At 36.8% G+C, this 27359-nt stretch overlaps 1 protein-coding gene and 1 long non-coding RNA gene across 2 annotated transcripts in view; both read left to right on the top strand.

Annotated features, from left to right (window-relative positions):
• Positions 1–15406, top strand: part of LOC119506805 (protein-lysine methyltransferase METTL21E-like) — a 28537-nt gene extending 13131 nt beyond the window's left edge. The window contains 3 exon segments of the mRNA XM_037799900.1: positions 9981–10147; positions 10821–10938; positions 14913–15406. Of these exon segments, the coding sequence (XP_037655828.1) occupies positions 9981–10147; positions 10821–10938; positions 14913–15406 (779 nt within the window).
• Positions 15407–27152: 11746 nt separating this feature from the next.
• The window catches only part of LOC119507137, a 78115-nt gene continuing 77908 nt past the window's right edge, over positions 27153–27359 (top strand). The window contains exon 1 of the long non-coding RNA XR_005211144.1: positions 27153–27230. This is a non-coding gene — a long non-coding RNA (uncharacterized LOC119507137). The remainder of the gene's footprint in view (positions 27231–27359) is intronic.

Genomic DNA, 27359 nt, shown 5'->3' with positions numbered 1-27359 from the left:
ACACTCTTGACATAGAGCAGAAAGATTACCAGGTTTTTGTAGAACAGTTGTAATATGAATTTAATTATCTTCGTTTCTTTCTCTTTCTCTCTCTCTCTCCTTTTCTGCATACACTGCAGATCTTTTCTAAGAACTATAGTCCTGACTTTTCCTTTTATAAGACATACCAGGTGGTGTCTACCTAGGTGAGCATATTTTTAGGCCAAGATAGTTGGGTGTATGCCCAGTGCTGGCAGCCTATATAGCTTAAACATGAATGGTTTTACTGTAGTTAATTTTTGCAAACCTAAACATTTAAAGTTGTAATCAGTTAGAGAATTCAGTCATTTAGATGATTTGAATGAAGATGCAATTCCAATGGGGTTTATGAATAAAATTACATCATTATCATTACCATTAGTAACAATTCTTGGTTTCAACAGTTCACACAATAATTTGGCAAATTTACAAAGGAAATGGAAGAAGTTCAAGGTAAGATTGAGACAGAGCTAGTATTAAGATATTTTACAACATGAACAAACACACCCCATAATCATCTCTATAGCTTATTAAAGCTTTAAAAATATGTTCACAAGTACAATGCTAAGGGTATTAAATAAGTGTTATTAGAGTAGAGTCAGATGGCATTTTGTTGGAAAGGTTTCCACTAACTAGAGGAACACTCAGTTCTCAAGTACTGCAGGATATCGATTTTTCCTGCCCTATCTTTTTTATCCACAGTATCTTGTTCTTGGAAAGGATAGAACCATCCCTTAGCCCAGTTCTCATATTTCAACACTGACAAAAAGACCCAAGAATCATAGATGTCACTTAATTATACAAATATTAAAGTTAGGACTATGGTGGATGCTAAAAAATTCCTCTGTATATGGTTTTTCAATGCCACATTGTAATCTAAGTTCTCTAAAACCTCATCCATGTGGACTAGTCTTAATATCCTTTTTTGTCTGCCTCTTGCCAACAGCCATTCTTCAGCTCTTAGCACATGCAACAATGTGTTATATAATAATGGGGTGCTCTGAAGGCCTGCAGCCTTGGGATAGTTTCCTCCTAATTCAAAGTTCAATGACCCGTGTGCATGAACACTCCCAAATCGGTCACTCCAGTTGCTTACTTGACATCTGACATATTGTCTTGTGTCAGTGGGATCCTCTGAGACACAGATGGCAAGATGGGATTAAATATGCAGGAAACTTCTTGGGGGAAATGTTGGTGAAAGATAAAGAAGGAAGGAACAGAAGTGGTCAGGGGGAGCCTCCAGATTATGATGCAGGTCTGACACCTGTGAAAGGAGAGAGAGGACAGAGTGGTTAGGAAGAACCTAAGACTGCATCACACTTCTGAGAAAGTCTCAGGCAGGCTAATGGGGAGTCTCCAAGCAAAAACTGTCCACTAGAGGAGCACTATATTAAACACGAGTGGGCTGACTTTCAAAAGCAACCCTGGAGGGAAGGCTGGCCGCGGTGAAACCCAAGATATGGCAGCTGGCACTGTTGTTCAGCTATCCTACTGGCAGCAGGTTCTTTTAGTCTGAGTGGCATGCTCCATGGCTGGTACATCATGTCATGAATTCATATGCATTAAAAAACCTACAATTTTACCTTGCTCATTTGCCCCTCCACCTGTATTTCTTTCCACCTCTATTTTCTATCTCCATTTATGGCAATATTATTTTCTCTGCTACCCAAGTCAAAAATCTGGAATAATCCTAGTCTTCTCCCTGTCCTTCACACACTTCATCATTACATCCATTGAATTTACCTCCCTAATGTCTTTCCCTATCCATATTTCCATTATAAATTGCCTTGATTCAAGTCTTTTGTTATTTATTCTCTTAACTGTTGTAATTGCCTTCTAATTGGCTGCCCCCCATGCTCGTTTAGCTGCCTTTGTTTACCCTCTCCAGTTCTTTCTCCACAACATAGCCTGCATTATCTTTTAAAATTTCAAATCTTTTCACATTTGTCTTCTACTTAAATTTCAGTGCCTCAATATTTCCTATATGATAAAATAAAATTTAGCATGGCATAAAGAATGCTTTATTTCATACCTCGTGGGTCCTATATTCTTGTTCTCAGAGTTTCTAAAATTGGACAATTGATCTTCCCCCTTTTAATGCTTCTCCTGATTCAGTCAGCCAATGGTGCTTCCCATTCCATCACCCTCCCTCCTTCCCTCCTTGATACCAACAGCAAACTCTTGAGTACAACTAATTTTGGTTCTTTTTCTCCCCACTTGCACTCTGGGCAGTTTCAGTAGAAGATGAATTCTGTTTCTTCTGTACAGACATAAAATTTAGTATTGTTTGGTCTACTTGATTAGAGTTACAACCTCTGTACAGTTCTTGAAACTAAGCAGACCTACAGGCAGAAAATATCTGTGGAATCTTCTCAGGAATTAGTTTGAACATAAGGGACTGATACTTTGACATTGCTGAGGCATTCAGAATTGTATCTTTCAGGTTCGTCTATGACCATTTACTAATCTGAAAATATCCTTAGCATCCTTTTTTTGAATCTCTAGGCATTTCTAAGAAGCACATGACATTCATCTTTGAATAGAAATTTCAGTTGAATGACAGTCTGTTTCATTTAGCAGAGGGACTTTTACTTTAAATTTTGCTGATAGATTTTCATGACAACCCTCAAATGGAAGACTGAATTCATTTGTAATAGTTAATAAAGAATATTTTTTGGTGTATTTCTGTGATCTGACCCTTCCATTTACTATCGCTGTTATTTACGTTAGAATTATAAAAGAGAAGAATATACATAGAGACTCTATTTTTGAAGACTTGCAGCAATCCAGCATTGGAAGCAAATTTACTGTTGAATTTTCCTTTGAAGAAAATCATCATAATAATGTGTTAAAATCTTGCTAATATTCACTTCATACTTGAAACTCCTTCAATTCTCAGGAGAACAAGAGCACCTGGTAGATTTTATTCACTATCAGCAAAGATTTAACAGCAGGAAAGTGTTTATAAAATGAAGATATTTTCTATTTATAAAATGAAGTTAGTATATGAAAAACTTTAAAATAGATGAGCCCAAGATATCAACATATTTTAATACTAAGTCTTGATTATGGTTGATTTACAATCTGTTTCAATATTTATGTTTTAATTTAAAATTCATTAATAAAATAATATTCTAAGATTATAGTGAATAACTTTAATCTAAAGGTACAGAAAACCAGAAGTATTCTGCATTTTCATATAGGGAAACTAAGATACAGCATTTTATGTAAGGTTACCTGGTTCCAGTTGTCTGTCTTAGAGCCTGAGGGCTAGATAATAAGAGGAGATTATATGTGGAAAAGATATTCTTCAGAAATGTATATTAGAATTCCATTATATGATAATGCTATTGATTTTCAGAGGAAAATTGCTCTTCAAATCTTAACTAAAGACCAAAGAATATCCACTAATTCATTACTCTTCTCAACATTTAATTTTGTATTCAACAAATAACTAAGATGCGGTTGAGGGACATGTTCTTTATAAATTATGTCTGGAGAACAGATTTCTTGCCTTTATTAAAACAAAGCCTCTCCAGGGATGCCCTTATAATAATGCAGTTCTCCCATTAGATTCCAGTTCAGAGATTCTTGTTATCATCCTTGAAATGGTGGTGGTATTGCTAAAACTTAAATTTAAGTGTTTCTTTTTATTTAAATAAAAAATATTTTAAACAGTATTCCCTCAAAATCTTTAAATAGAAGTTCATATTGGAAAACAGAAGCCATAGTTTAAAGATGAAAATAATTGGTTCATGTGCATATGTGTGTGTGTGTGTTCAGTGATTGCTTTTAAAATCCCACATATTATATTTAGACAAATTATTTTAAGCAATCAAGTTCAGGAAATTTTGGTTTAAAGCTATCAATATGCTAATTATTTTTATGAGTGTTACTTAAAATGGAATGGCTATAGTATTCATTACAGTATTTAAATGCAAAAGAGATTATTAATATGAAACATTTTCAATTAAGTTTTATTCAACCTGATGTTTCCCATATGATATGTGGTCATTTTGGGTATATGACTAATTTTGAATTACCAAATATGATGGGTAGAGTCATGCTCTTTTAGAGGGTGTATGCAATTAGTGGTTATGGTTGTTTGGTGAAATCTATTTGAAGATCCTTTATTTTGGGGGTGTAATTAATTTTCACTTATAATATATTAACATGTTTTTTAGGAAATCTCATTTTCCTTATGAAGGTAAAGATGTGGTCATTCTTAAAAAGAAATGACCAGCTCTGTTTATTTAGAAAGATGCATTAAAAAAACAGAAATTCATTTATTACTCTGTAGTTGTTAGGACAGCAACACTAATCTGGCCAACAAACCTTTAAAAGAAAGTGCAAAGTCAGAGATATCAGATTATATCAGTAAATATTTACTGACAAAGTTTTTATATCAGAAATAGGAACTTTAGGAGATGCTCCTGGGATTTAGTGTTCTCGAACATCTATTAATTCCTAATACCTTAGGTGACTTGTCAAAGAAGTGCTCCATTTACCAGCAGTGTGCAAGGAGGCCCAGGAGGACAAATTCAGCTAAAGGTCAAGGAAACAATTAGTGTTCTCTACTTTTCCCTAAAGAACATCCACAGCAAATGCTGTACCCCTTCCTCCCAGTCTTAGAAAGGAAAGATAATATAATGAAATTAAAGTTCAAATAAAACATTTTACCAAGAGTATTTGGTTCTTAGAGCTTTAACTGACTGTGAACACATGCAGTTATTTAAGGAAAAATATAGTGAAATATATTAGAAAAGGTGGCTTTTGCTGAAGAATACCAATTTTTCTTCCCTTTGTTTTCTCTGCATCTCTGTCAAGGGCCAATGTTTGTGGTAGTGGCAAGGTGGGGTGGTGGATTGAGCCCTTCCTAGAATGTGTAGTTGGGGTTCTTTGGGGGCTACTTGGTTGTGTTGGGGGCTTAAGCACAACTCTATTAGGGATCCCAGAATTTAGGCCAGGAAATCATCTTGTGATTGTGGCCTCCAAGGAAAGTTTTCAGCAATGGCAAAGTTAATTTACTGCCATCTTGCCATACTACTCCCTGAATACTAGAGAGTGATGTTGTGCTGGTTTAGCTGTATTATGTCCCCCAAAATGCCATGTTCTTTGATGCAGTCTTGTGGGGGCAGATGTATTAGTGTTGATTGGGTTGGAATCCTTTGATTGAGTGTTTCCATGGAGATGTGACTCAATCAACTGTGGGCAAGACCTTTGATTGGACAATTTCCATGGAGGTGTTACCCCACCCATTCAGGGTGGGTCTGAATTAGATCACTTGAGCTGTATAAAAGAGCTGACAAACAGAAGGAACTCAGTGCTGCGGCAGCCGAGAGAGTCATTTTGGAGAGGGCAATTGAAAGCAGACTTTTGCTAGTCTGCAGTTTGCATGGAAGAAACTAAGAGAATACCCCCAGATGCCTAGAGAGAGACATCCTGGGAGAAAGCCATCTTGAAACCAGAACCTTGGAGCAAACTCCAGCCATATGCCCTCCCAGCTAACAGAGGTTTTCCAGATGCCATCAGTGTTCTTTAATGAAGGCAGCCTATGGTTGATGCCTTTGTTTGGACACTTCTGTGGCCTTAGGACTATAACTGCAACCAAATAACCCACCTTTATAAAAGCCAATCCATTTCTGGTATTTTGCAAATGGCAGCACTGGCAAACTGGAACAAATGTCATTGGAGCTCATAAAACAGGGCTCAACAACTACTTCTTCCCTTAGGACTCAGGGATTCCATTGTTGCTTCAATGCAGTGGAGAAATTTGAAAGCCTTTTGAGGTTTTCAGTTACTCTTGAGTCCAAATTTTTTATGACAGGCACTGGACCTATACTTTTTTCTTTGCATATTCCTCCCCTATAATTTTGGAGCATGTTTTTAAAAATAAAAAGATGCTCATCTTTGAGCTTACTTTTAGGAATAATACAAAGAATCTCTGGTGTAAGATTTTGGTTTGGTACCAAGAAGAACTTTCAATAATCAAGGTTTATAATTGCAGAATGGGCACCTTGTGAAGTAGTGCATTTACCATCGTTGGAAATATTCAAACAGAGAATGAACAAGTTGACTATGTTGTTCATGCCTCATATGAACATGAGGTTCTAGAACTAAGTGCAAGGTTAGATGAGAAGGCATCTAAGATGTCTCCTATCTTGATGTTTTATGATTCTGTAGCATTTTATTTTTGAGCACTACATATGTTTTAAAAAGTTTGAATAGTTGTAAAGTTGGAAAATGTTAACTTTTGAGATTTGGGAAATACATTTGCTGGGAGAAACTTGGTTTCTCTGAAGACAGAATAACAAATATTTTTAATTGTTCTTTGTTTATTTGCTTATTTTTTTACTCTTAAGTACAGAAGTATGAGTTAGTCATACCCATCAGTTTCTAGTGCACTCTCATTATTGATCCATGCAAGGCCTCAGTGTTGTATGCATAGCTGTCCATAAGGTTCATTCATTCATTCATTCACTCATTCATTTCCTTTTGCCTGTCTCCCACTCCCTTTTCCTTTCCCTGCTTCCTCCTGGCACCCACGTAATGTATTTGATTTATACACTTCTGTTTGTACATGTTTTTGTAAAACATGTCATGATGGTTTGAAGCTGTTTGTACCCCAGAAAAACATATTCTTAAATCTAATCCATTCCTTTGAGTGTGAACCCATTGTAAATAGGGCCTTTTGATGGAGTCCTTTATAAAAAGTTCTTTATAAGAAAATGAAATTTAGACACACAGAAAGCCATAGGAAGCAAGAAGCTGAAATGGAACCCAGAAGAGAAGATAGAGACCAGGAGCCACTGCCATGTCTCTTGCCATGCAGCAAGCTAAGTACCAAGGGTTGCCAGCAGCCAGCCCCAGAAACCACAGTCTTGGGGAAAAAGCATTGCCTTGATGATGCTTTGATTTGGACATTTTCCTGGCCTCAAAACTGTATATTAATATTCGACCCAGCAATCACACTTCTCGGTATATACCCAGAAGATCTGAAAGCAGTGACATGAACAGATATCTGCACGCCAGTGTTCATAGCAGCAGTATTCACAATTGCCAAGAGATCGAAACAACCCAAATGTCCTTCAACAGATGAGTGGATAAATAAAATGTGGTATATACACACGATGGAATACTACGTGGCAGTAAGAAGGAATGATGTTGTGAAACATATGACAACATGAATCAACCTTAAAGACATAATGCTGAGCAAAATAAGCCAGGCACAAAAAGAGAAATACTATACGTTACCACTAATGCGAACACTGAAAAATGTTAAATAGGTGATTAATAATGTAGAATATAGGGGACCTAGCGATAGATAGCAATTAGTGAAGGGGAAATGACACTCTAATAAGAACAGGTAAGTTATTGTGGGTAAATTTAACGTTCTGGGAATACTCAGGAATGGCTATGGTTTGTTAATTTCTGGTGGGTATGTGTGCCAGTTTGAATGTATTGTGACCCCCAAAATGCCATTATCTTTGATGCAATCTTGTGTGGGCAGACATATTAGTGTTGATTAGATTGTATTTCTTTTAGTGTTTCCATGGAGATGTGGCCCACCCAACTGTAGGTGATAACTCTGGATGATTTCCATGGAGGTGTGGCCTGCCCATTCAGTGTGGGCCTTGATTAGTTCGCTAGAGCACTGTATAAGCTCAGACAGAAGGAGTGAGCTTGCTACAGCCAAGAGGGACACTTTGAAGAATGCACAGAAGCTGAGAGAGGAGCTTCAGCTTACAGAGACATTTTGGAGGTGGCCTTTGAAAAGCAGACTTTTGCTCTGGAGAAGCTAAGAGAGGTCAAACATTCCAAGAGCAACTAAGAATGACATTTTTGAGGAGCTGAAGCCTAGGGAGGAATGTCCTGGGAGAAAGCCATTTTGAAACCAGAACTCCAGAGCAGACAGCAGCCATGTGCCTTCCCAGCTAAAAGAGGTTTTCTGGACACCACTGGCCATCCTCCAGTGAAGGTACTGATTGCTGATGTGTTACCTTGGATACTTTATGGCCTTAAGACTGTAACTGTGTAACCAAATAAACCATATTTTATAAAAACCAATCCATTCCTGGTGTTTTGCATTCCAGCAGCATTAGCAAACTAGAACTGTATGGTAGGAACAAGATCACAGAAATGTAGTTATCTTAGGTTATCTGTTTTTCTTATTCCTTTCCTAGGATATAGTTTGTATATTTTCTTGGGGTAGAATAGGAACATGTTGGAAGTAATGTAGTTGTTCTAGGATATTTGTTTTTTCTTATTCCTCTGTTTTGGTTTTGTTTGAAATGTTTTTTTATTGTCTGTTTTTTTAATTTTTTGATAAAGTTAAAAAAATTGATACATTAAAAAACAAACAAAAAATACCCCTATATGTTAATAAAATCCTCTTGTTTAAATTGATTGTGCACTTTGTATGACTGCATGGTATGTGACTATATCTCAATAAAATTGAATTATTAAAAAAAAAAATGAAAGTCTAAAATGCATTGAAGTTGCCAGTCAGATGGCCAGGTTCCTGTCTGGCTCTGCTTCTTATGTGTTGTTTGACCTTGGGCAGATCTCAATTCCTAAATCTATTTCCTCATCTGTAAAATGGAATTAATATTTGCTGTAGTTACCTCATGGGGTTATTGTAAAAGTCATATGAGTCAATAGATTTTAAGTATTTTGCAAAATGTAAAGTACCTTACTAATGTTACCTATAATTTCAATAAAAATTATTTTTAAAGTGGAAAAAAAAATCCTCTGGTTTAAGCCAACCCATTTCATGGTATTTGCTGGAGCAGCCTAGGAAACTGAAACACATGTATTGTTTTGTGTGGAGTGTTTCAATTTAATTAATATTTAATTATTTAATTAATAATTACATTAAATAATTGATATTGTATTATAGATACCATTATACAGTTTTTTTCTTCCCTGTAGTATGTTTTTTAGTTTTATCCACATTACTATGTCTGTATCTAGTCTGGACTTCTAACTGCTGCCTGGTATTCCAAGGTATGCATCTGCCACATTACCTAGTGATGACATCCAGACATTTACAAACAAGGAAACAGAAGCTTAGAGTGATGCATTTTTTGCTTCACAACTAGTTTGTAAATTCTTAGAGATAGTTTCTAAAATTACATCATAGCTTTTTTTAAAAAAAAACTTTAGAGAGGAGGCTTTGTAATAACCAAAAAACGGAGCTCAAAATTTGGTTCCTTCATTTACAAGTTTTGTGACCTTCATCAAGTTAGCAGAGCTTTCCAAATCTTAATTCTCATATCTGTAAAAGTGCAAACAATGGCTACCTCACAAGCTTGTTGCAAAAGTTAAATGAAATATTATATACAATATATTTAACATGGCCAGGTATGTTAAGGGTGTGCTCAGTAATTGGTAGTTAATGTTGCTTATTAACTTTATGCAATATAATAGATGTTAAGATGCCATGAGTTACACATTAATAGTAATGTAAAAATAAGCAATAATAAAATAATTCAAGGGTGCATTGTTGGATGGTATTAAAAATCCTTTGTCTGGATAAAAGCAGGCCATGAAGGCTAACTAATATACATTACTGTAATAACTGGAATTGCAGTGGGTAGCCAATACACATAGTGGGATCTTATATTCCATCATGAAACTCTCTTATTCCAGATGATCTGATTGGTGGTCTGTAAAATACATTGCTTTTAAAAAGTATATCAATTATTATTTGTTTCATGTATCTTTGTAGAAATGAATAGTGGTGATGTCAACATCAATTAAAGTCAGAGAAATGTTGCCATCCTTATGTATGAAGTGTAAGTTTTAATTATGAGTCATTTTCAAACAGTTTACCCTGCAATTCCATTGCACCTTAAGTCAGTGAATATTCAAAAGTAAATTAGAATCAGTAGAAATACTGCATTTCCTCTCCTTTTCATGGTTTTATTAATACAACCACTGCCCTGTTATTTTCCTTTCAGAGAACAACGAAGACTATGAAGACAAGCAGGTGGTTGCGGAGATCATGGCAAGATGTTTTATCCCAACTCTGATAACAACAATCCCCTGGGAAGGTTTTCACTTTGCTGGACATGAGATTCGGATTAATGAAGCCATGGATTGTTATGGTGCTTTTGTTTGGTCATCGGTATAATTTCTTATAAAATTTGCTGCATTTTAATTTTGCTTTGCTTATTATTATGTATTATTTTGAAGAAGAAAATAGGCCACATCAAACAATACTAAAATTTGGAAATCACACAGTTGAGAAATTCTTTCACCAATTCCATTTCTGACTTTATCAAAACTTGTAGGATTAACAAGGAATATTCTTTACCCCTTCAATTTTTTATAACTATAAGAATTTAGAATAGTAAAAATTTTATTTCCCATTTAATTGGATCCATTTAGTTAACACTTATAATAAAATCTGTATAAGTCTAAAGGCAGCAGACTCCCATCACTACCTGACTTGATTCCATACACTTCTTTGAAATCATTCTTATTATTAGAAGTTTCTTCAGACTGAAGCAACTGAACTTTATATTTTTAGTTCTTTATTTTTCTCCCCACAATCCCCAAGGACTTTTTCTAGCCTAAGTGTTGAACCTATTGGAGGATGTACTTCCTGTTGATAATTTTTTTTGAGTGAGGTATTTGTATACACACAAATACACATATTCACACATGAACACTTACAATTGTAGCATTAGTGGGATATTTATTTAACAGAGTTTAATTTTACTTTCTGTTATTACTTTCCTAAAACCACTTTTTCCTTGTCCTTATTTTATTATTATTATTTTTTTAAACTTTCATAGGCCCTTGTTCTATGCTACTTTCTGGAAACAAATACAAAGCAATATAATGTGGTTGACAAAAATGTAATTGAAATTGGAGCTGGAACAGGACTAGTCTCTATTGTGGCAAGTTTACTTGGTAAGTGGGTATTTTTGATTGAATGGGGTCAGAGAATTTAATGATCATATATCACTAGCTGCTTTTGCTATCTAATGAACTGTGATCTGGGCCTATTGTCTACCCTTTAAAACTGTTTGAATGGGTTTCATTAATAAAATCTGCCAGTTTTAAAGTTATCTTAATGGCTTCCTTCATAATTTTCTGTGGAAGTTTTGTTAATTCTTTTCATGGAGTACTATGCTAAGTCACAAGTCTTAAATGAGATATTCTAAATGGGAGGTGAACCAAAGCATTCTGATTGCTAGAGGAGAGGTGTAAAATATCACACATAGAAAGATTATATTGCTGCTGATCCTGATGTACTTTAGGTTTTAGTCATATACTCCCCTGTAGCTCCCATGTAGCTATATATTATTCTTGGGTTTTGAAGTCCTATGCTTTTATGAAAAAGTACCTGTTAAAATAAAGGTACATAGGGTAGGTGTATTAGAAATCACATACTCTGTTGTCTGCTTCTGTTTTTAGATATTTGCCTTTGGATTTATTTTCTTTCATTTCCATTCTTCTTTTATGATTGCTCATTCTTTCACCTACATCTTCTTTTCTAACTAAATGTGTGATTGTATGTATGTATATGTAAACCTGCTTCAGTCCAATCTTTTTTTGTTGTTATCTATTTCATTGCCTTAATTTAGCTGCCTTCTCTGATGTGCAGTACCCAAATCTGTCTTGATTTCCTTGATCTGCAGAAGTGCACACCTGCCACTCTAAGATCTTGAGAGGAATACAAGATTTAGCAAATTGCAACTTTCTAAACACTGAGGGAATACAGGACCCTTGAAAATTTTCCCTAAATATATTTTTTTAAAAATTCTCTGTCCTAATATTGCTTTACAAGACCACTATTCCATTAGTATGGATAGAGTCAGGGTCACTATTTGATTTATTCCTGAAGGATTTGTGATCCAAGAGAAGAATTTGCATTTGGGAAAGTCATTATTTTTTATTAAAAAGAATTGATCCCTTTAGTCTGCTTATATAACTTGAAACAAATATAAAAAGGAAGACTTGTTTAATTAGTGTTCTGAAAGTGGTGCTGTTTATCTCTCAAGACTCAAAGTTCTTAAGTATAATAGTTGGTTTGCAATCTGTGTGGCCAGAGGGAATTCCTTCCTTGTCTTGGGACTTTAAAAGCTTTGATGAAAGTGATGGACCCCTTCCCTCCAAGTAGAATGTTCATGTTTGTATTTCTGTGATTCTACCAGGGTGACATGTATATTTCCCTCCCATTTTAATATTTCACAAAATATAATCAATAGCAAGAGAAACATTGCTGTGGCTAAAGAATAGATTCTAACTCGGTCTGTGCTGAACTAGATCCATCTTCCAGTTTTGCTTTCCCATGTTTTGTCCTAGCATGTTCTTGTCTGGTGCTGGAATTGGAATTGGCCAATCTTTGATTTATTTGCATATTATTTTCAGGCTTTGCTACTCTCAGATTTCACGTTAAGAACCAATTTTTTACTGGTTATTTTAAAATTAATTTCTACAAGTTTGGTCCTTCTAATTTCTTCCTTAAAATGACCTTGACTATTCACTTTTTTTTGAATCTTTATATGAATATATTTTTCCTAGTCTCTTGGGCATTAGAACAGCTAGAAGGAAATAACTGAAATGGTGGAACTCAAACCTACAACACTTCCCAAAATCCACTCTACAACAACCCACCAAACTGGACCCCGAAATTTATCACCTCTCTGCATGTATGTTATACTACACTACAAGGAAATAACTGAAATTGTGGAACCGAAACCCACAACACTCCTCGAAACTTGCTCTACAACTACTCGTCAAATTTTAGTTTTGAATTCCACCACCCTTCTGCATACATGTTATATTTCACAATAAAAAGTGCTAAAATAAAATAAAATAAAATAAAAGGGGGAGGGTGGTAGAGGTGTGGGGAAATAGTTTTCAACGTTTCATTATTTGAGAAAGCCTACAAAAGTGCAATTTGTGTTTAAGTTTATTCTTTCCAAAGCACTGTCAAGAATTTGATCCTTCCCATCAACTCTGGGATTCAGGAAAGGGGCCTGGAACACTGTCCTACGTTTTTGCAGAGAGGAGAATAAAGACTCAAAAGAGCTTAGTGACTCCATCAAGGTCACATAGCAAGTTAGAGGCAAAACAAATCGCTCCTGGAGACTTTCAGGAATCTGTTACTGTCCATCTGCTCACAAAGACTTTTTTGCTTCTCCCTTGCCAACTCCCAGGTTAAATCATATTGGTGACAGCAGCTTAGAGCATTTGGGGAAGGAGAGAAGGTGTTTAGGAAAGGGGGATACACTCCAAGAGAAGCAGATGGAGTGGGGGGATGGGAGACTCCAGCCTTCCTCTGGGAAGCTCTACCAGCAGCTGAGAAAGTTCACAAGAATGTAGTGTTCTTCAGGAGGCTCTAGAACATCTTCAGAGTCTGGGCAGGTTGATACTGGGGCACCACATATCCTGAACCCTTGACCGTGAGGAATGAAATCTCATTTTCCTTAAAGAAGCCTGTGACCTGCTTGTTCCAGTACCAGGGCTGGTAGGGACTCACCATCTGATGCTGCTGGGCCTCCCCAAAACTCTCCCCACCCAGGAAGTTGCCGGCCCAGTCCTTGTCTCAGTTGTAGACTAGGGCATGGAGGTCATGCTGCAGCAGCTCCTGGTAGAAAGGGACCATGACCACGTACTGCCTCTGGTACTGAGAGGTAACCTGGGGGCTGCACAGTTCTCAGGCAGGGAGGGAGACAGAGATGTGGAGGGCCTGCCTCACTTCATTCCGATTGAGTCATACATACATGGCAGTGGCATTGAGGCATTGAGGCACCCCCCGGATGGTGACATCAGGAGGTGGGGTGGCCACACTGAACTGGTACTTTTGGAGGAGGTTGCTCATGTCTGCAGCATAATGTCCATGGTAGCTGCTGCGTGCCCCCCAGCAGGGTGAGTAGAGGCTGTAGATGTTGAGACCATTGCCTTGAATCGTGCCATAAGCTTCTTGGACAGCATTGAAATAGTTGTCTTCCATGTTAGTGAAGAAGTTGCAGGTGCCCTCAGAAAAACAATAGGTGTTGAGTGACATCCAAAGTCTGGAAGGAAAAGATATGGCTTACTTGTTGCCAATGAGGCTGTGGTAGTAACCAAACTCTATCAGAGTCTTATTGTTCAGCCAGTAGCTGGTCATCCCATTTCCTACTCTGGAGCCCTTAAAGTTGGTGGAAAGTGGACTATTGACAATCTGTGCACTCAAGGCGGGAATGGATGCCCTCCTGTAGCTTTCTCCAAAGACATAGAAGTCATGGTTGGCAAAAGTAGGGAGCTTTTCAAAGAAGTTCAGCAGGGCCTGGTAACTGTCAAAAGCCACCCGAATGAGTGGAGACTATTCACTTTTAATGCAGAAATTGTTTATATCTTCCTCATCTGAGCATTCTGCCCTGCATCTATGATCTTTGACTTCATGAGCACTATATGCATGTCATGGCTAGGTTTTAAACATATTTTGGTGGCAAGATTCACCACTTATGATGAAGTCAAGCGAAAGTTTGGTCATAAACATGGATGTCATGATAGTTTCAATGTAATGCCATCGAAAATTCTTCTTTCCTCCCCCCACGAGGCTAGAGCAGTTTCCTTTCAACTACCGATGCCAATGTCATAGACACTCCTTTTGTCTCACTCTAGTGAAGACCAGAAATCTTTTAGGGAGGTACCTATTCATCTTTCATTGATGACTTTTGATGGAGCCAACGAGGGTACCAAATATTTTGAATTTCTTTGTCTTAATTATCTTTCTCCTAGCATGTAGATAAATGGAAACCAACAAAATAACAACAAACAAAATCCAGAAGAATAGAAAAACATGATGAAGCACAAAATTACCATGAGAATATTAAGGTGTTTTATGATTTTTTTTTAATTTAAAAATTTAATTTAAAAAATTTGTTTTAAAGGTGCTCATGTGACTGCCACAGATTTACCTGAATTACTTGGAAACCTGCAATATAATATTTCCCGGAACACCAAAATGAAATGCAAGCATCCACCTCAGGTTAAAGAACTTTCCTGGGGAGTTGATTTAGAGAAGAACTTCCCCAGATCTTCAAACAATTTTGACTATATCCTGGCAGCAGATGTTGTCTACGCTCATCCTTTCCTTGAAGAGCTCCTCATTACCTTTGACTATCTGTGTAAAGAAACTACCATCATCCTTTGGGTCATGAAATTCAGGTTGGAGAAAGAAAATAAATTTGTTGATAGATTTAGGGAGTTGTTTGACCTAGAGGAAGTGTCCAGTTTTCCTAGCCTGAATATCAAGTTGTTTAAAGCTGTGAAGAAAAATTGGAAGAGTGCATAATATCCTCAAATAAGGATTTGGAAGTGCTACATCAATTTCCAGTTGATACTTACTTTAAAGAAGACCCTGAACCATCTGGATCTAACTTAAGAGTGTCTAACATAAGGGGAAACACACCTTACAACCCCCCCCCCACACACAGGTACATAAAGTTATGAGAATAGAAGACAGTTACATTTGCCTCAACCCAGGCAGAGATATTCCAAGATACAGCATGTTGGTCTGCAGGATTTGGGAAACTTGCTCCAAGTCTATCTGTATCCGGACTTAGAGCTGCCTTCTACTTATGTGGTAAAGGGAACTGTTGCCAAAGTCATACTGTGTGGTCACTGAGTAAGAAAAATGTTTGCTCTCTTTGTTCCTCTATAGCACTCTATGCAATTATTATTTTTTTAATGTAGAATTGCAGGATGATAGTTTTTAAATAATCTTATGTTTAAAATGAGCATTGTTATTGTTCCAAATTTGGGATTATAAGAGTTTCTCTTTAGGAATAAAGAAATCAACTATAGTCTGATTTGCAAATGAATCTGAAAAGGCAGATACATAATGTAACAGTAAATGTTAGACTATTGTGGTTTTCATTAGCACCAGCTTATAGGTGGTCTGTCATCTCTGCTTTGCAGGGTGGGCCTCTAGTGAAATCTCTGAAATCAATCAAGCTTGTGGATTTGAGGTTATAGAAAAGGACATTTCACTCAATTAAATGAGAAATGAATGGAAGCAAACAAAAGCAGCTAAGATTTTTAGGGGAATTATTGTTTTGTTTTTAAGCTAAATATACTTATTTTATATTATAGAAAGAAATAAATGTTAAAACTTTGGGTTGAAAATACATATGAAAAGATTTAGTCCTCTAATATCAATTAGTCAGACATATGGCTGGTTTTAAAATTTAAAGCTCTTCTGATGAAATCAGAAATACTTGGATTCCTGTGTGATTTTTATCACAGAGGCCTTAGAGATTAGAATAAAATCTGAAATAATTAAACTCAATGCAAGGAGAGCAAAAAAAAAAAATTAGGATTCTGTACAACGTAACTGCCTAGACTGTATTAGATAGTCACTACTCTGCAGGGTCCCCTGTAATGTTTGCTGGACTGTCACCATGCCCTTGGCGTGATTCTTGCTCTCCTAGGATCAGTCATTTCAGCTTTGAGCAGAGCTGAAAAGACTATTTGCTACGACTCTGATCTCTAAGCCAAGTTGCAAATATACTCCCAGCAGTTTTTTTGGTATGCATGTCTCATAGAGCCATCCCTTAATAATTCCCAATATTTACACAGCTCTTCATACTTTTCACACAGAGTTGTTTAATCCTCACAACCACTCTGAGCAGTAGAAGTAATATCATTATCCCTACTGCATAAATAAAGAAACTGAGGGTAAGAGGGGTGAAGTGCCTGGTCCCAGGCCACACAGCTGCAGAGTGGCAGAGGCGGGCATTCACGCCCAGCTCTGTTTGAGTCCAAAGCCTGTGTTCTTAGCCACTGCACTGTCTTTAGGTATTTAAAAGAGTAATTTTCAAACTTTATTTTTAAAAACTAGTGAAGTAATTTCTTCAAATGAAATATGTACCCAGAAAGGTAAGCAAATAAAATGGGGAAAAATGAAAACTGTTTCTTGTTTCTAAACCATTCCCCGCCCCCCCCACCCCCCCATGTTGCTCAGTCATTGGATGTGGCTGCCCTGGTAAGGCTCTGTGACCTTGGCTGAGGTGACTCCCTTCAGATGAAGCAATCCCTGAAGAGGCTGGCAGCTGAGGGATGTCTGTCAACAGTGCTTCCAGCAGCAGTAGTCAGTCATTCCAAAGGGAATCTGGGTAGCGGGTCACAGTGTCACCACCTTTTAGGTCATAAAAAAGCCTTTGGCTTTTACGCCTGTGAAATGGAGAATCACAGGATAGTTCTGAGTAAGGAGTGAAATACACTATCTAATGGACAGACCACTCTGGCTGATGCTTTGAGAACAGAATGTAGGGGCAACTCGGAATGCAAGAGACCAGCACAGAGGCTGTGGCCACCACCCAGGCAAGAGAGGCTCGCAGCTCACAACAGGGAGTTGGCACTGGAGACGGTGAGAAGTGGTCAGTTCTAGACGTGGTTTGAAGGTAGAGCCAACAGACATTCCTACCATATTGAATTTGGAGTGTGAGGACAAGACAGGACTCGAGAGTAACTCTAAGGTGTTTGAGCTGAGTTACTGGATATAAATTGGGGATTATCAATACAGAGATGGTTTGTAAAGCACATTAGCAAGAGTAAAGAGAGAGAGAAAGAGAATCAAACAAAAACAGTGCCCTGAGGTAGGCCAACATTAAGAGATCAGACATAAATGTATTTGGGGATTTTTTCCAAGATTCTCTCTCCCACCCCAAACAAAGGTATATTAGTATCTATTTATGCTGAAATATATTAATTTAATACAACAGTGGTTTTTGAACTGGACAGTAGAGTACCAAAATTCCTCAAAGATGCCTCAGAGGCTTCCAGGGACCTGATGTTTTTAGGTAAAGGATCAGGGATCTTGGGATAAAAAGTGATAAAATGGCTACTCTGCTGAAAAATGTTTGAAAATCACCACTGAGTTAATTTTAGGTCGAATAAATAGTCTTCTTCTTTCAAAGATATTATTGGGACCAAACCAACCATATGGTTCTTTAAAGTTCCTCTTTCTCTATGTGTCAGTCTGTCAAACACAATGTTTAATATCCATTGTTTTATTCTGTTTATAGCATTCATTGCAAATTTTAACACCCACCCCCACACGCCATGTCTCTCCTGTTTATTTCATTTCATTCTGTGTACTTTTCTAGTCTTTTATGTTTTTTTCTACACTTGTTCCCTATTTCTCTAGATTCAATCTTACAATAATTTAATTTCAAAAGCTGTAATTTGAATAGTCTTTTTCTATTTTACATTATTTTTTTATGGCTGGGAATGATTTGTTAATTTCAATCCAAGGGAGTCATACAGTAAATTTTGCTTTTTCCCCTTTTTATCTGACTTTTGTACAAGTTAGACTGATTTTTGCAATAGCTTTCTGGGCCTCAGAGAGTATACATATTGATTGTCAAGGTTTTGATAGAGGTTATTACAGAATCATTATTGTTCTACAGCAGATATACCAACTTGTTGGTGATCCTCTGCAGCTTAAAATTATGTATATATAACACTGAGAGCAGTTTTTGTGCCCCAGACTGTATTAACTGACCTTAGGAAACTAAGTACTGCGCTAAAATCTTCCATTTTAGAATTTACTGATATATATATGTATGTGTGTGGGTGTGTGTATATATGTTTGTGTATGTATATATATGTGTGTGTGTGTATCCTGTTTCATTTTTCATTTGTACTGACTTTTGTCTACCAAAATTTTTAAAAATTGTTTTTTTTCATTCATTTCATTTTCATATTCTGGTGTCTTTTTTTGGATAAAGAAATGGTGACTGACATAGGGTAACTTCTTAACAGATTTAGCAGCCAATAGTGTAAACCCATTACCATGGAAGAAAAAAGATGAGGAAACATAACAAAGGAATTTTCCTTATCTCTTTCAATCTCAAGTTCCAAGAGTTTGGTATTCTCTGTGAATGCCTGTTCTTTATTGACAGAGGCCATGTCAAACTTATTTTAAACTGTGCCATTTGCGTGTGAACAGATAATAATTTCTAAATATCCTTTGGAAGTAAAACATTTCCATTGGGTAGAATTTTGATCCAAGAAAAGATTTTCATGTACTAGTTTTAAAAACAAATTGGGGGCCTTGGGTTTTAGATAAAAAAGAATTGAAGAAGACGACCTTAAGTAAATTGTACAAGTAGCTTATTGATAAGCTTAAAAGAAAATTAATACACTATGCCTTTTCTTTCAACTCCATTTTAATTTAGCTTTCATAGAAATATGTATGTGGAGAAATAAAAAATTTGTCAAATATGTGCTTTTTAAAAAAACAAATTATAAGGCAGTAGTAGGATACAAAATTGGGAATGAAGCAGGTAAATATATTTGTAAAAATGTGTGAGGATGTGGGCAAAAGAAAATTTAAAAAACACAGACATTTGTGAGTATGTTGACCTAATTCTTTACATTTTATTTATGAAGCCTAGAAATAGTTCACAAATGATTTCCACATCTAGATTTTGGCATATTTGAGTTTGTGATGTGAAATTCCATCTAGAATATTACCTGCAAGTCCAATTTCAATATTTTCTCTGCTTCAAGTTTCATGCAAAATCAAAGGCAGTGTTTTATATAATTACATGGTAGTACTAAGGTGACACTTGTGTCTCAGGTGACATTATTTATTGCCATTTAGTTCCATGGTCCTATTAACTCCTTTTACTAAGGTTTCCTGGGCTGGACATTAGGTTTTACTCAGACAGTGCATAGCTGGGTAGTGTTTATCTTGCTGGGTATATACTATTGACTGCTTATGCTATTGAACTGGCCTTGGCCTCTGTTATGAACAGTGCTTTTATTGGGCAAACTCAAAGGCAGTATTTTGTCTTCTTGATTCTCTCAAATCCTTGGTTTCTAAGATAATTGTATTTTTCTGAAATCTAATAAAATTTTAGAATTGGCACACACCATCAAGGAATTTTAAGGTATCATTAAAAATGGAAACAAATTTTCAAGTTAATTTTGTGATAATGGCATTTATAGGAGAAAAAACATAGAAAAAATATTGGATATCTGCTGCAAACCGCTAGCACTTTACCCTATCAAAAATATTGTTTGGTTTTTCAAACAAAAACACAAGCAAAATAAAATTAAAACAATCCTTTTTGTTATTTTATATTTTAATAGCCAGGTGATATTTTATGATACCACAAATAAAGGACATAAGAAAATTACTTAGTTGGTAAATGCTTGGTGTTGTACTTCAGGTTTTTAAGATTTCTATATTTTCATTGTTACCAGTATGTATACCTATAGTCATCTTTGCTTTAACTTTTAAATTATGAGCCAGCCCTTTACCTTCTCTGGATTTATTTTTTAGTGTCATGATTTAATTTGGTTTTCTTATCTAGTGCCATGATTTAATTTGGGTTTTCTTATCTCTTTCTGTATTTCCTTTGTTGGTAGAATATATGGCAAAGGTTGTCTCTGTCACAAACCACCATAAATAAGCCCAAAGGACAGGCCATAAAAATGCAAGAAATTCTTAGATTAAAAAACATGAGTAATATTTTTTTACCAACCTGTTGTTCAAAGGTAAAAGTACAGTTTGCAACTGGTCAATTATTAACACTTTTCTACCAAGGATTTCCTTCTTTCCTAGGATCTTTGTTATTAAAAGATAAGCCAATTTAAGAATTAAGAGGATGTCAAATATGATAAACATATTTTATAATCACATATTGGAGAGAGAACTTGAGGAATAATTCTGCACAGCATACTTGGGGTGAGAGAGAGCAAAGTGCTAGAACTATTGGGAACAGATTTCATATTTTTTGGAAGAAATAGTTCAAGGATGCTTAAAGGTAATTATAGGAATGCAATTAGTGCAACTACCTTTAGTTTCCATGTATTTTATTTTTTCCTCTATAGGAGGCCATCTGATGGTTATCATCCATTGACTCATTGAGTCAGCAATTCATTGAAAACCCACAACGTGTCAAGCTGGGGCTGCAGACACAACAGGGAACAAGATAGATAGGGTTCCAGTCCTCATCGGGACTTAACATTTGGTGCAAAGGGGCAGATGCTGAGAAGTAAATGGCATTTACAATGCAGTATTGTAAGTACATGGTTGGAGAAATAGACTAATATACAAAGCAGTGTTATGTGTCACAATAGGGGGAACCTAATCCACAATCAGGGAATCAGCGAAGGCTGCCTGGAGAAGTAGCCTGTAGCTGGGCAAAGGAGATGGAGTGTGAAGGCACACAGGAGATGCAAGAAGTAGTCCAGGCAGAAGGAACAGCATGTGCAAAGGTTTTGAGATGGCCCCCTATGACCCATTTGAACAACTTGCTGGAAAAATTGTAGCTTCTATTAACCCCTGTTGGAAAAACAAGTACCATTTATGGAATACTCATTGTTTTAGGCTCTGGTTTAGACATTTCACAAATAGTATCTCACTGTGTCCTCTCAGCAACCCTAGGAGATATTAGTCCAATTTTACATATGAAGATATTGAGGCTTAGTGAGATAATTTCCCTACAGTTACACCCTTGTGACAATTGGGTCAGAACCCCAGTCTCTATGGTGCCAAAGCTTGTGCTGGTTTCAGGATATTGCTTTCCACACTGAGCCCTGCAAGAAAATCCTGAATTTCAATTTTATTCTAGCAAAAATGGAGCTATTCAATTTAGTGAATATTATCTTTGTTTGACTTTGGAGCACAAATTAGCTTAAGTGGGATACTGTTGAGCTGTGCCTGGATAAGATTAACTCCATTTCCTAAGACATCTCAAAGAATATAATTTTGTAAATGTATGCATATAACCCAGTGAATACTTAAGTAAATTTTTCTTTGCAAGGAATATTGGACAAATGTTATATTAATCAATTTAAAGACGTGGTGATCTTAAATCAGCAAGTATGGGGGAAAAGAAGGATGTGCTGATGTGGAAGCAAGAGCTGCTCTTTTTCCTGCAAGATGGCTCAGGAAGAATGAACTGAATGAAATGTAGGATGCCCTCAGGTGACTTTTCAGCAGAAAAGGCCAAAGAGGTGGGGTTGAACTTTAAAACATCATCTGATATGTTTGTGTCGGGGATCTGCCAATGATAATGTTTATAGGTCTGTTACATAGGTCTGTTACTAGGTGGTGACACTCACTGTATCAGCAGAGAGCTAAGCCATGCAGTGATGTGAGAAGGTCAGTTCATGGAAACCACCTTTCAGCAGTCCTCCAAGGTGACAGCCCATATTGACTCAGGCAGCATAGCCTTCTAAAGCCAAAGAAGAGAGCAAAGGAACTCTGAGCAGGATACTGGAAGTACACCAGCATCTTCAGCAGCAAGTGCTTGTCTAAGTGGAAATGGCTTTTGGCTTCCATTAGCCTGAGATTGATCAGGTGACAGGCACCTCATTTCTGGGTGGTTGATAGTGCCGAGTACGCCTCAAAACCTGGCTGAAGCACTCAAATGTGTGACAGATGTAAAATGATGCGGGAGTGGGGGGCTCAGTGTGCTCTCATGATGTCAGAGGAGGCAGGCTGAGGAGAGACTTTCATGTGAAGGCAAGGTTTAGAGGACATTTCTCATTGCCAGTGGAGAGTGACTGGGTGAGTCAGAGTAGCCAGGGGATGTTCCAGAATTGACAGGAAGGAAAATGATGTATTTAAAATTTCTGATGAGAAATGGACACCCTGGGCAGTCAGGACTTCAATGGCAGGATGGTAGGGATGGAAACTCAAGGGAGAAAACCTCAAGGTTATTGAGGAAAACATAGGATAAGCACATTGTATGCATTCCTCATTGGTTTTTAAATTGACTGGCAAAAACTGAAGAGTGCTAATGATCATCTCTAGTAAAAAAGTGACTGAATATAAAGTTTGATAAATGCCAGTATCTGGGGAAATTTTAGCTTGGATGCCAGTACAATCTATCTCATACAAAAACCTTGCTTTGATTCTATTTTCTGCATCTACCAACTAGGTCAATCTAAGGATTTGGATGTCATTCCCCCAAAGCTCCCCAGAATAAAATCTGAGTCTGAAATTACATAAGATTGCCACTGGGAGTCTCCAGTGATCTGCAAAGTAAAGTTTACCTTCTGAATAAAAAAGTGAAAAGAAAAGAAATGATTCAAACAAGAGAATTGAATTATGAAAGATTATATGCAAATATATCAAAAGCTGTAAGGGGTAAATACACAACAGTATAATGTGATAAATATGTGGTGCTGTCTTCCTTAATTAGGGATTGTGTAAAATCCATCCCTTGCCTCAGCACTATGCACACAATATAAAATAAATTCTCCTAGAAAAGAAAAAAATAAGGGCTAGTGTTCAGTTGTTTGAATGATATACACGTGTTCATTTGGTTGCCTATAAGTGAGTGTGTGTGTGTGTGTGTGTGTGTGTGTGTGTGTGTGTGTGTGTATAAGGCCAAGGGGAGAAGGAAGAGAAGAGTATAAGAGAATAGACAGAGGTAGAAAGTAGAGACTACTGGAGTGGGAAGATAGGTTTTGATTCTTACAGCCTGAGAAAAAATGTCTGGCCAGATCTACAGATTTTGTTTTCTTGCAATAGAGTGGTTTTCAAAGTTAAGTGTGTATCAGAATCACCTGGAAGTTTGTTAAAACACAAGTTGCTGGGCCCCACCCCCAGAGTTTCTGATTCAGTAGGTCTGGGCTGAGGCCCGACAATTCTCATTTCTAACAAGTTCCCAGATGATGCCAATTCTCCTCCAAGGACTACACTTTGAGACCCTCTGTTGCTGTATATTAAACTTCTTCAACCTTCAGTGTTAATCATTTGAGACTGGGGCATTGTGGTACATATGGAAGATGCCTGCAGCTATTCATTCTACTGTATTCTTCATTCATTTAATCAACTGTATGATACTCCATATCTCAACATGAGCTCTCTTCTGGAATGAACACCCTTCCCCCTGACGCCTTCTATGAACAGCATAGGTATATTCTTGTTGGGCTCCATCCTTTCTAAGTTGTTAAGAAGACAACCTTATTCAACGTCTCATGATACAGGCTAAACTTTTTGCTTGCACATAATATTCTTTTATGTGCCAGTCATGTCTATTTTGAGTCTGACACTTAAGCATAACTATAAATAGTCTATGAATTGAAGAGGAAGTGAGAAAAATTGTACAGAAATTATTTTAGAGCCAAAGACTAAGGAGATAATTCTTAAATTTTAGCTTGGGGACTCTGAATATAAAAGGCTTATAAGTTATTAAAGAACAGATGGTGACAATGCTTAACTTTATTGCTACAGTGTATAATAACTCCATATTCAGATGGACTCAATTAAAAAAATTGTTTGATGCTCCTAGTACCAGAGTTTTACTCCCAACTCTTACTTTGTCTTTAGAGGGAAGATTCTGATATAACAAATAGTGACGGCATTTGGGGTAGGATTTGTGGTGGTCCCAGGGTAGGTTGTTAGGACTGATGTGGGAGTGGGGAAAACTGCTGCCAAAGAGAGTTCTTCAATACATTATTGAAGATGTGCATCTGGGCAAGCACCCTGTTTGTCACCCACCTTCCCATCTTCTGGATAAGCTAGAAGAAAGTTGATACTGTGAGACTTTTTTTTCACCACAGGTGAAACATTCTGGTAGCAGGGTGTAGTATCTTTTTTTTTCTGTTCAGATTTCTGATATATTAGAGTCATATTCTTCCAACCAGTTGATCTCCATGAAGTAATTTGAAAAAGTGGTATCAATCATCATCACCATTGTAAAAAATAATTTTACAAAAAAAAAATTTAGAGCATTCCTAAAGTGCTGGGGTGGAGGGAGGTGTTCATTATCTTTTTCCTAATTGAGCATATACTCATCATATTGAAACAGAGCAGTAGTTCTCACCCTTGACTGTCAGCACCTCCTGTAAAGCTGTAGAGAAATGCAGTTTCCCTGACCCCACCCCAAGCCACTGAATTAAAATCGTCAGGGGTTGGGATGGGTGCATATTGGTGCAGAAATCTGCATTTTTTTTTAAAGCTCCCCACAAGAGTGATTGACCATTTTGGGGGAAATACTGGTTTGGTGTACATGGCTAAGCATGTGCAGGTTTTTCTTCCTTGTCTATTAACTGCACTCTTTATGGCTTGTGATTCACTGAATCCCTTATGAATTCCAAGTTTTCTTTACTGCATGTAATTGCTAAATGGAGAATTTTCCACATGAAAGCCTCCAGCTGTATTGAAAACAACCTCAGTCATATCCTAGATACATTTCCCTTGAAGCTCAGTCAATACAGATTAATTGTTTTTAGAGGAAAGAAAACATACTGTCTCACCCCAGCATTGGAATAGATTAATTGATCTACTCAATAGGTATTGGAATATTACCATGTTAACCACAAACTACATATCTCACCCAATGAGTTACAACACCACCATTTTCCAGAACCCAAGAAATTCAGCCTCAGAGAATAGGGATTCTGCTTTTCACAAAGCAGTGGTCAGGTGTTCTCTACAGAAGACTCACCAGGGATCTCATCAGGGAAAGACTCATGAGGGAAGAAACCAGAGTGACTGTACAAGGCCCAGGGGAGGATACTCTCTTGGTTTCACAGTGCTTTCATGGCCAATTCAATTCAATTCATCAACATTTATTATTTCAACTTTGGTCTGCATCAATTTGGATGGAGGGAAAAAATTGACAGCATAGTCTAACAATACAAGAAAATAACATGACATATAAAAGTATGTATAAAGGGTACACAGGGTCTCTCTGTATCATTTATTATGACTGTATGCGAATCTACAATTATCTCAAAATAAAAAATTAAAGGGGTGTATGTGTGTGAGTGTGTGTTCAGATATATTAATTTGTTTATGGATGATGTACACAAAATTTTTGTCCTCCCTGTTTTCCCCACCTCCCCTACATGGGTATGTCTGGGGTCCTCGAGGCAAGTATTGAAACAGTATTGGAGAAAGGCTCATTTCCGGCTCAACTTGTAGGGACATTGAAGGGAACTGTGAGTTGTCTAATAACAGCTTTCCTTTACCGAGGGATTTCTTTGTGCTAAGGACTTTGCTAAATTCTTTACATTCATCATCCATTTAAACATTACAGCAATGTTGTGAGCTAAATACGAATGTCCCATTTTATAGGTGAGGAAATAAAAGCTTATTGAGGTTGACTAGCCTAGATCACAACAGACTATAATAGTGGATACAGCTTTGAACCTAAGTCTAACATTAAAGTGCATATTTTCATGGTTTTAACTATGACCCACTCTGTAAGGTAATGGGAATCATATCTACTGGCATTAAAATCAAGTAATTTTGGCTTATGGAGCTGCTTCAGAAGAAACCATTGGCTCCAGAAATAGTTCAATATTTTCATGCAAAATTTTTAAAGTATAATATGTTATGAGCTAACCAAATGTATAGATTATTGGGAATCTGGAATTTAAAGCTATCTCAGAAGTTTTAAGTTCAACTTCTTATTTAGTTCAAAATTATCTTCTGAAGCATTGCTAACAGATGGCATTGGGAAACGGACCCTTTTCTCTGACAAAGCAGTATGTTCTAATTATGAAAAAGTACTTCCTTATATAGAGATGAAGACTGCTTGCCACTGACATCCAACAAAGTGTCTCTCATATAGGAAACAAACCTTTCCTATAAAACAGCAACGAGAGGAGCATGAGTCTTTCTTTGCCCCCAGGTTAAATATATTTAGTTCTTCAGTCATTTCTCATTTGACATTACCTGCAGAATCTTGATTATTCTCCTTATCATACCCCAGTTGCTCAATCTTTTTTCTTCAATTGTGGTCTCTCAAACTTAAGTCAGTGCTGCAGAAGTGATCTAAGATAGAAAACTTTCTTTCTGATCAGGCTTATTACCTTAGTAATGGAATACAGGCAGTAGCTGTATTTACTAGGTGTGGTAGGAACCAAGAAGTATGGCTTCTAGGAATCTGACTTCAGCTGGTCCATAGGAAATATACTAGAATGCACTGGCGTACATGTCTGGGTCCACGAAGGGAGAATATGATATCTGGGATTTCCTGTGGAAATTCCTGCCTTCTTTCTATAAACTCAAAGTGTTATTTGCTTTGCAAGATCAGAGTCCAATATTTCTTTTTGTGGCAACTGATGTAATTACTCAAACCCAGGCAAGGGTTGAGTAATAGGTAAGAGGGAGCGGTCACCCACCAGAAGTTGCTGAGAAATTGTAGGTACCTTCCTGAACTTGGTTCCCAGCTGAAGGGTCAAGAAGCGATATGATCTTCATATTTGGCATTAGACACTTTTCCTAGGTATGTAGACCTATTTAGGGAGTTTGAAAGCCACATTCAATATTTTCTTAAAACCATTTATGTTTTCTTCGGAAAGCTTAAGTTAAGTCTTGATAATAAACCTCCTTTGGAACTTTCATTTTCAAAAGA

Source organism: Choloepus didactylus, chromosome 12 (genome assembly GCF_015220235.1).
Source record: "Choloepus didactylus isolate mChoDid1 chromosome 12, mChoDid1.pri, whole genome shotgun sequence".
Classification (NCBI taxonomy): domain Eukaryota; kingdom Metazoa; phylum Chordata; class Mammalia; order Pilosa; family Megalonychidae; genus Choloepus; species Choloepus didactylus.
This window is presented reverse-complemented; position numbering and strand designations above follow the sequence as displayed.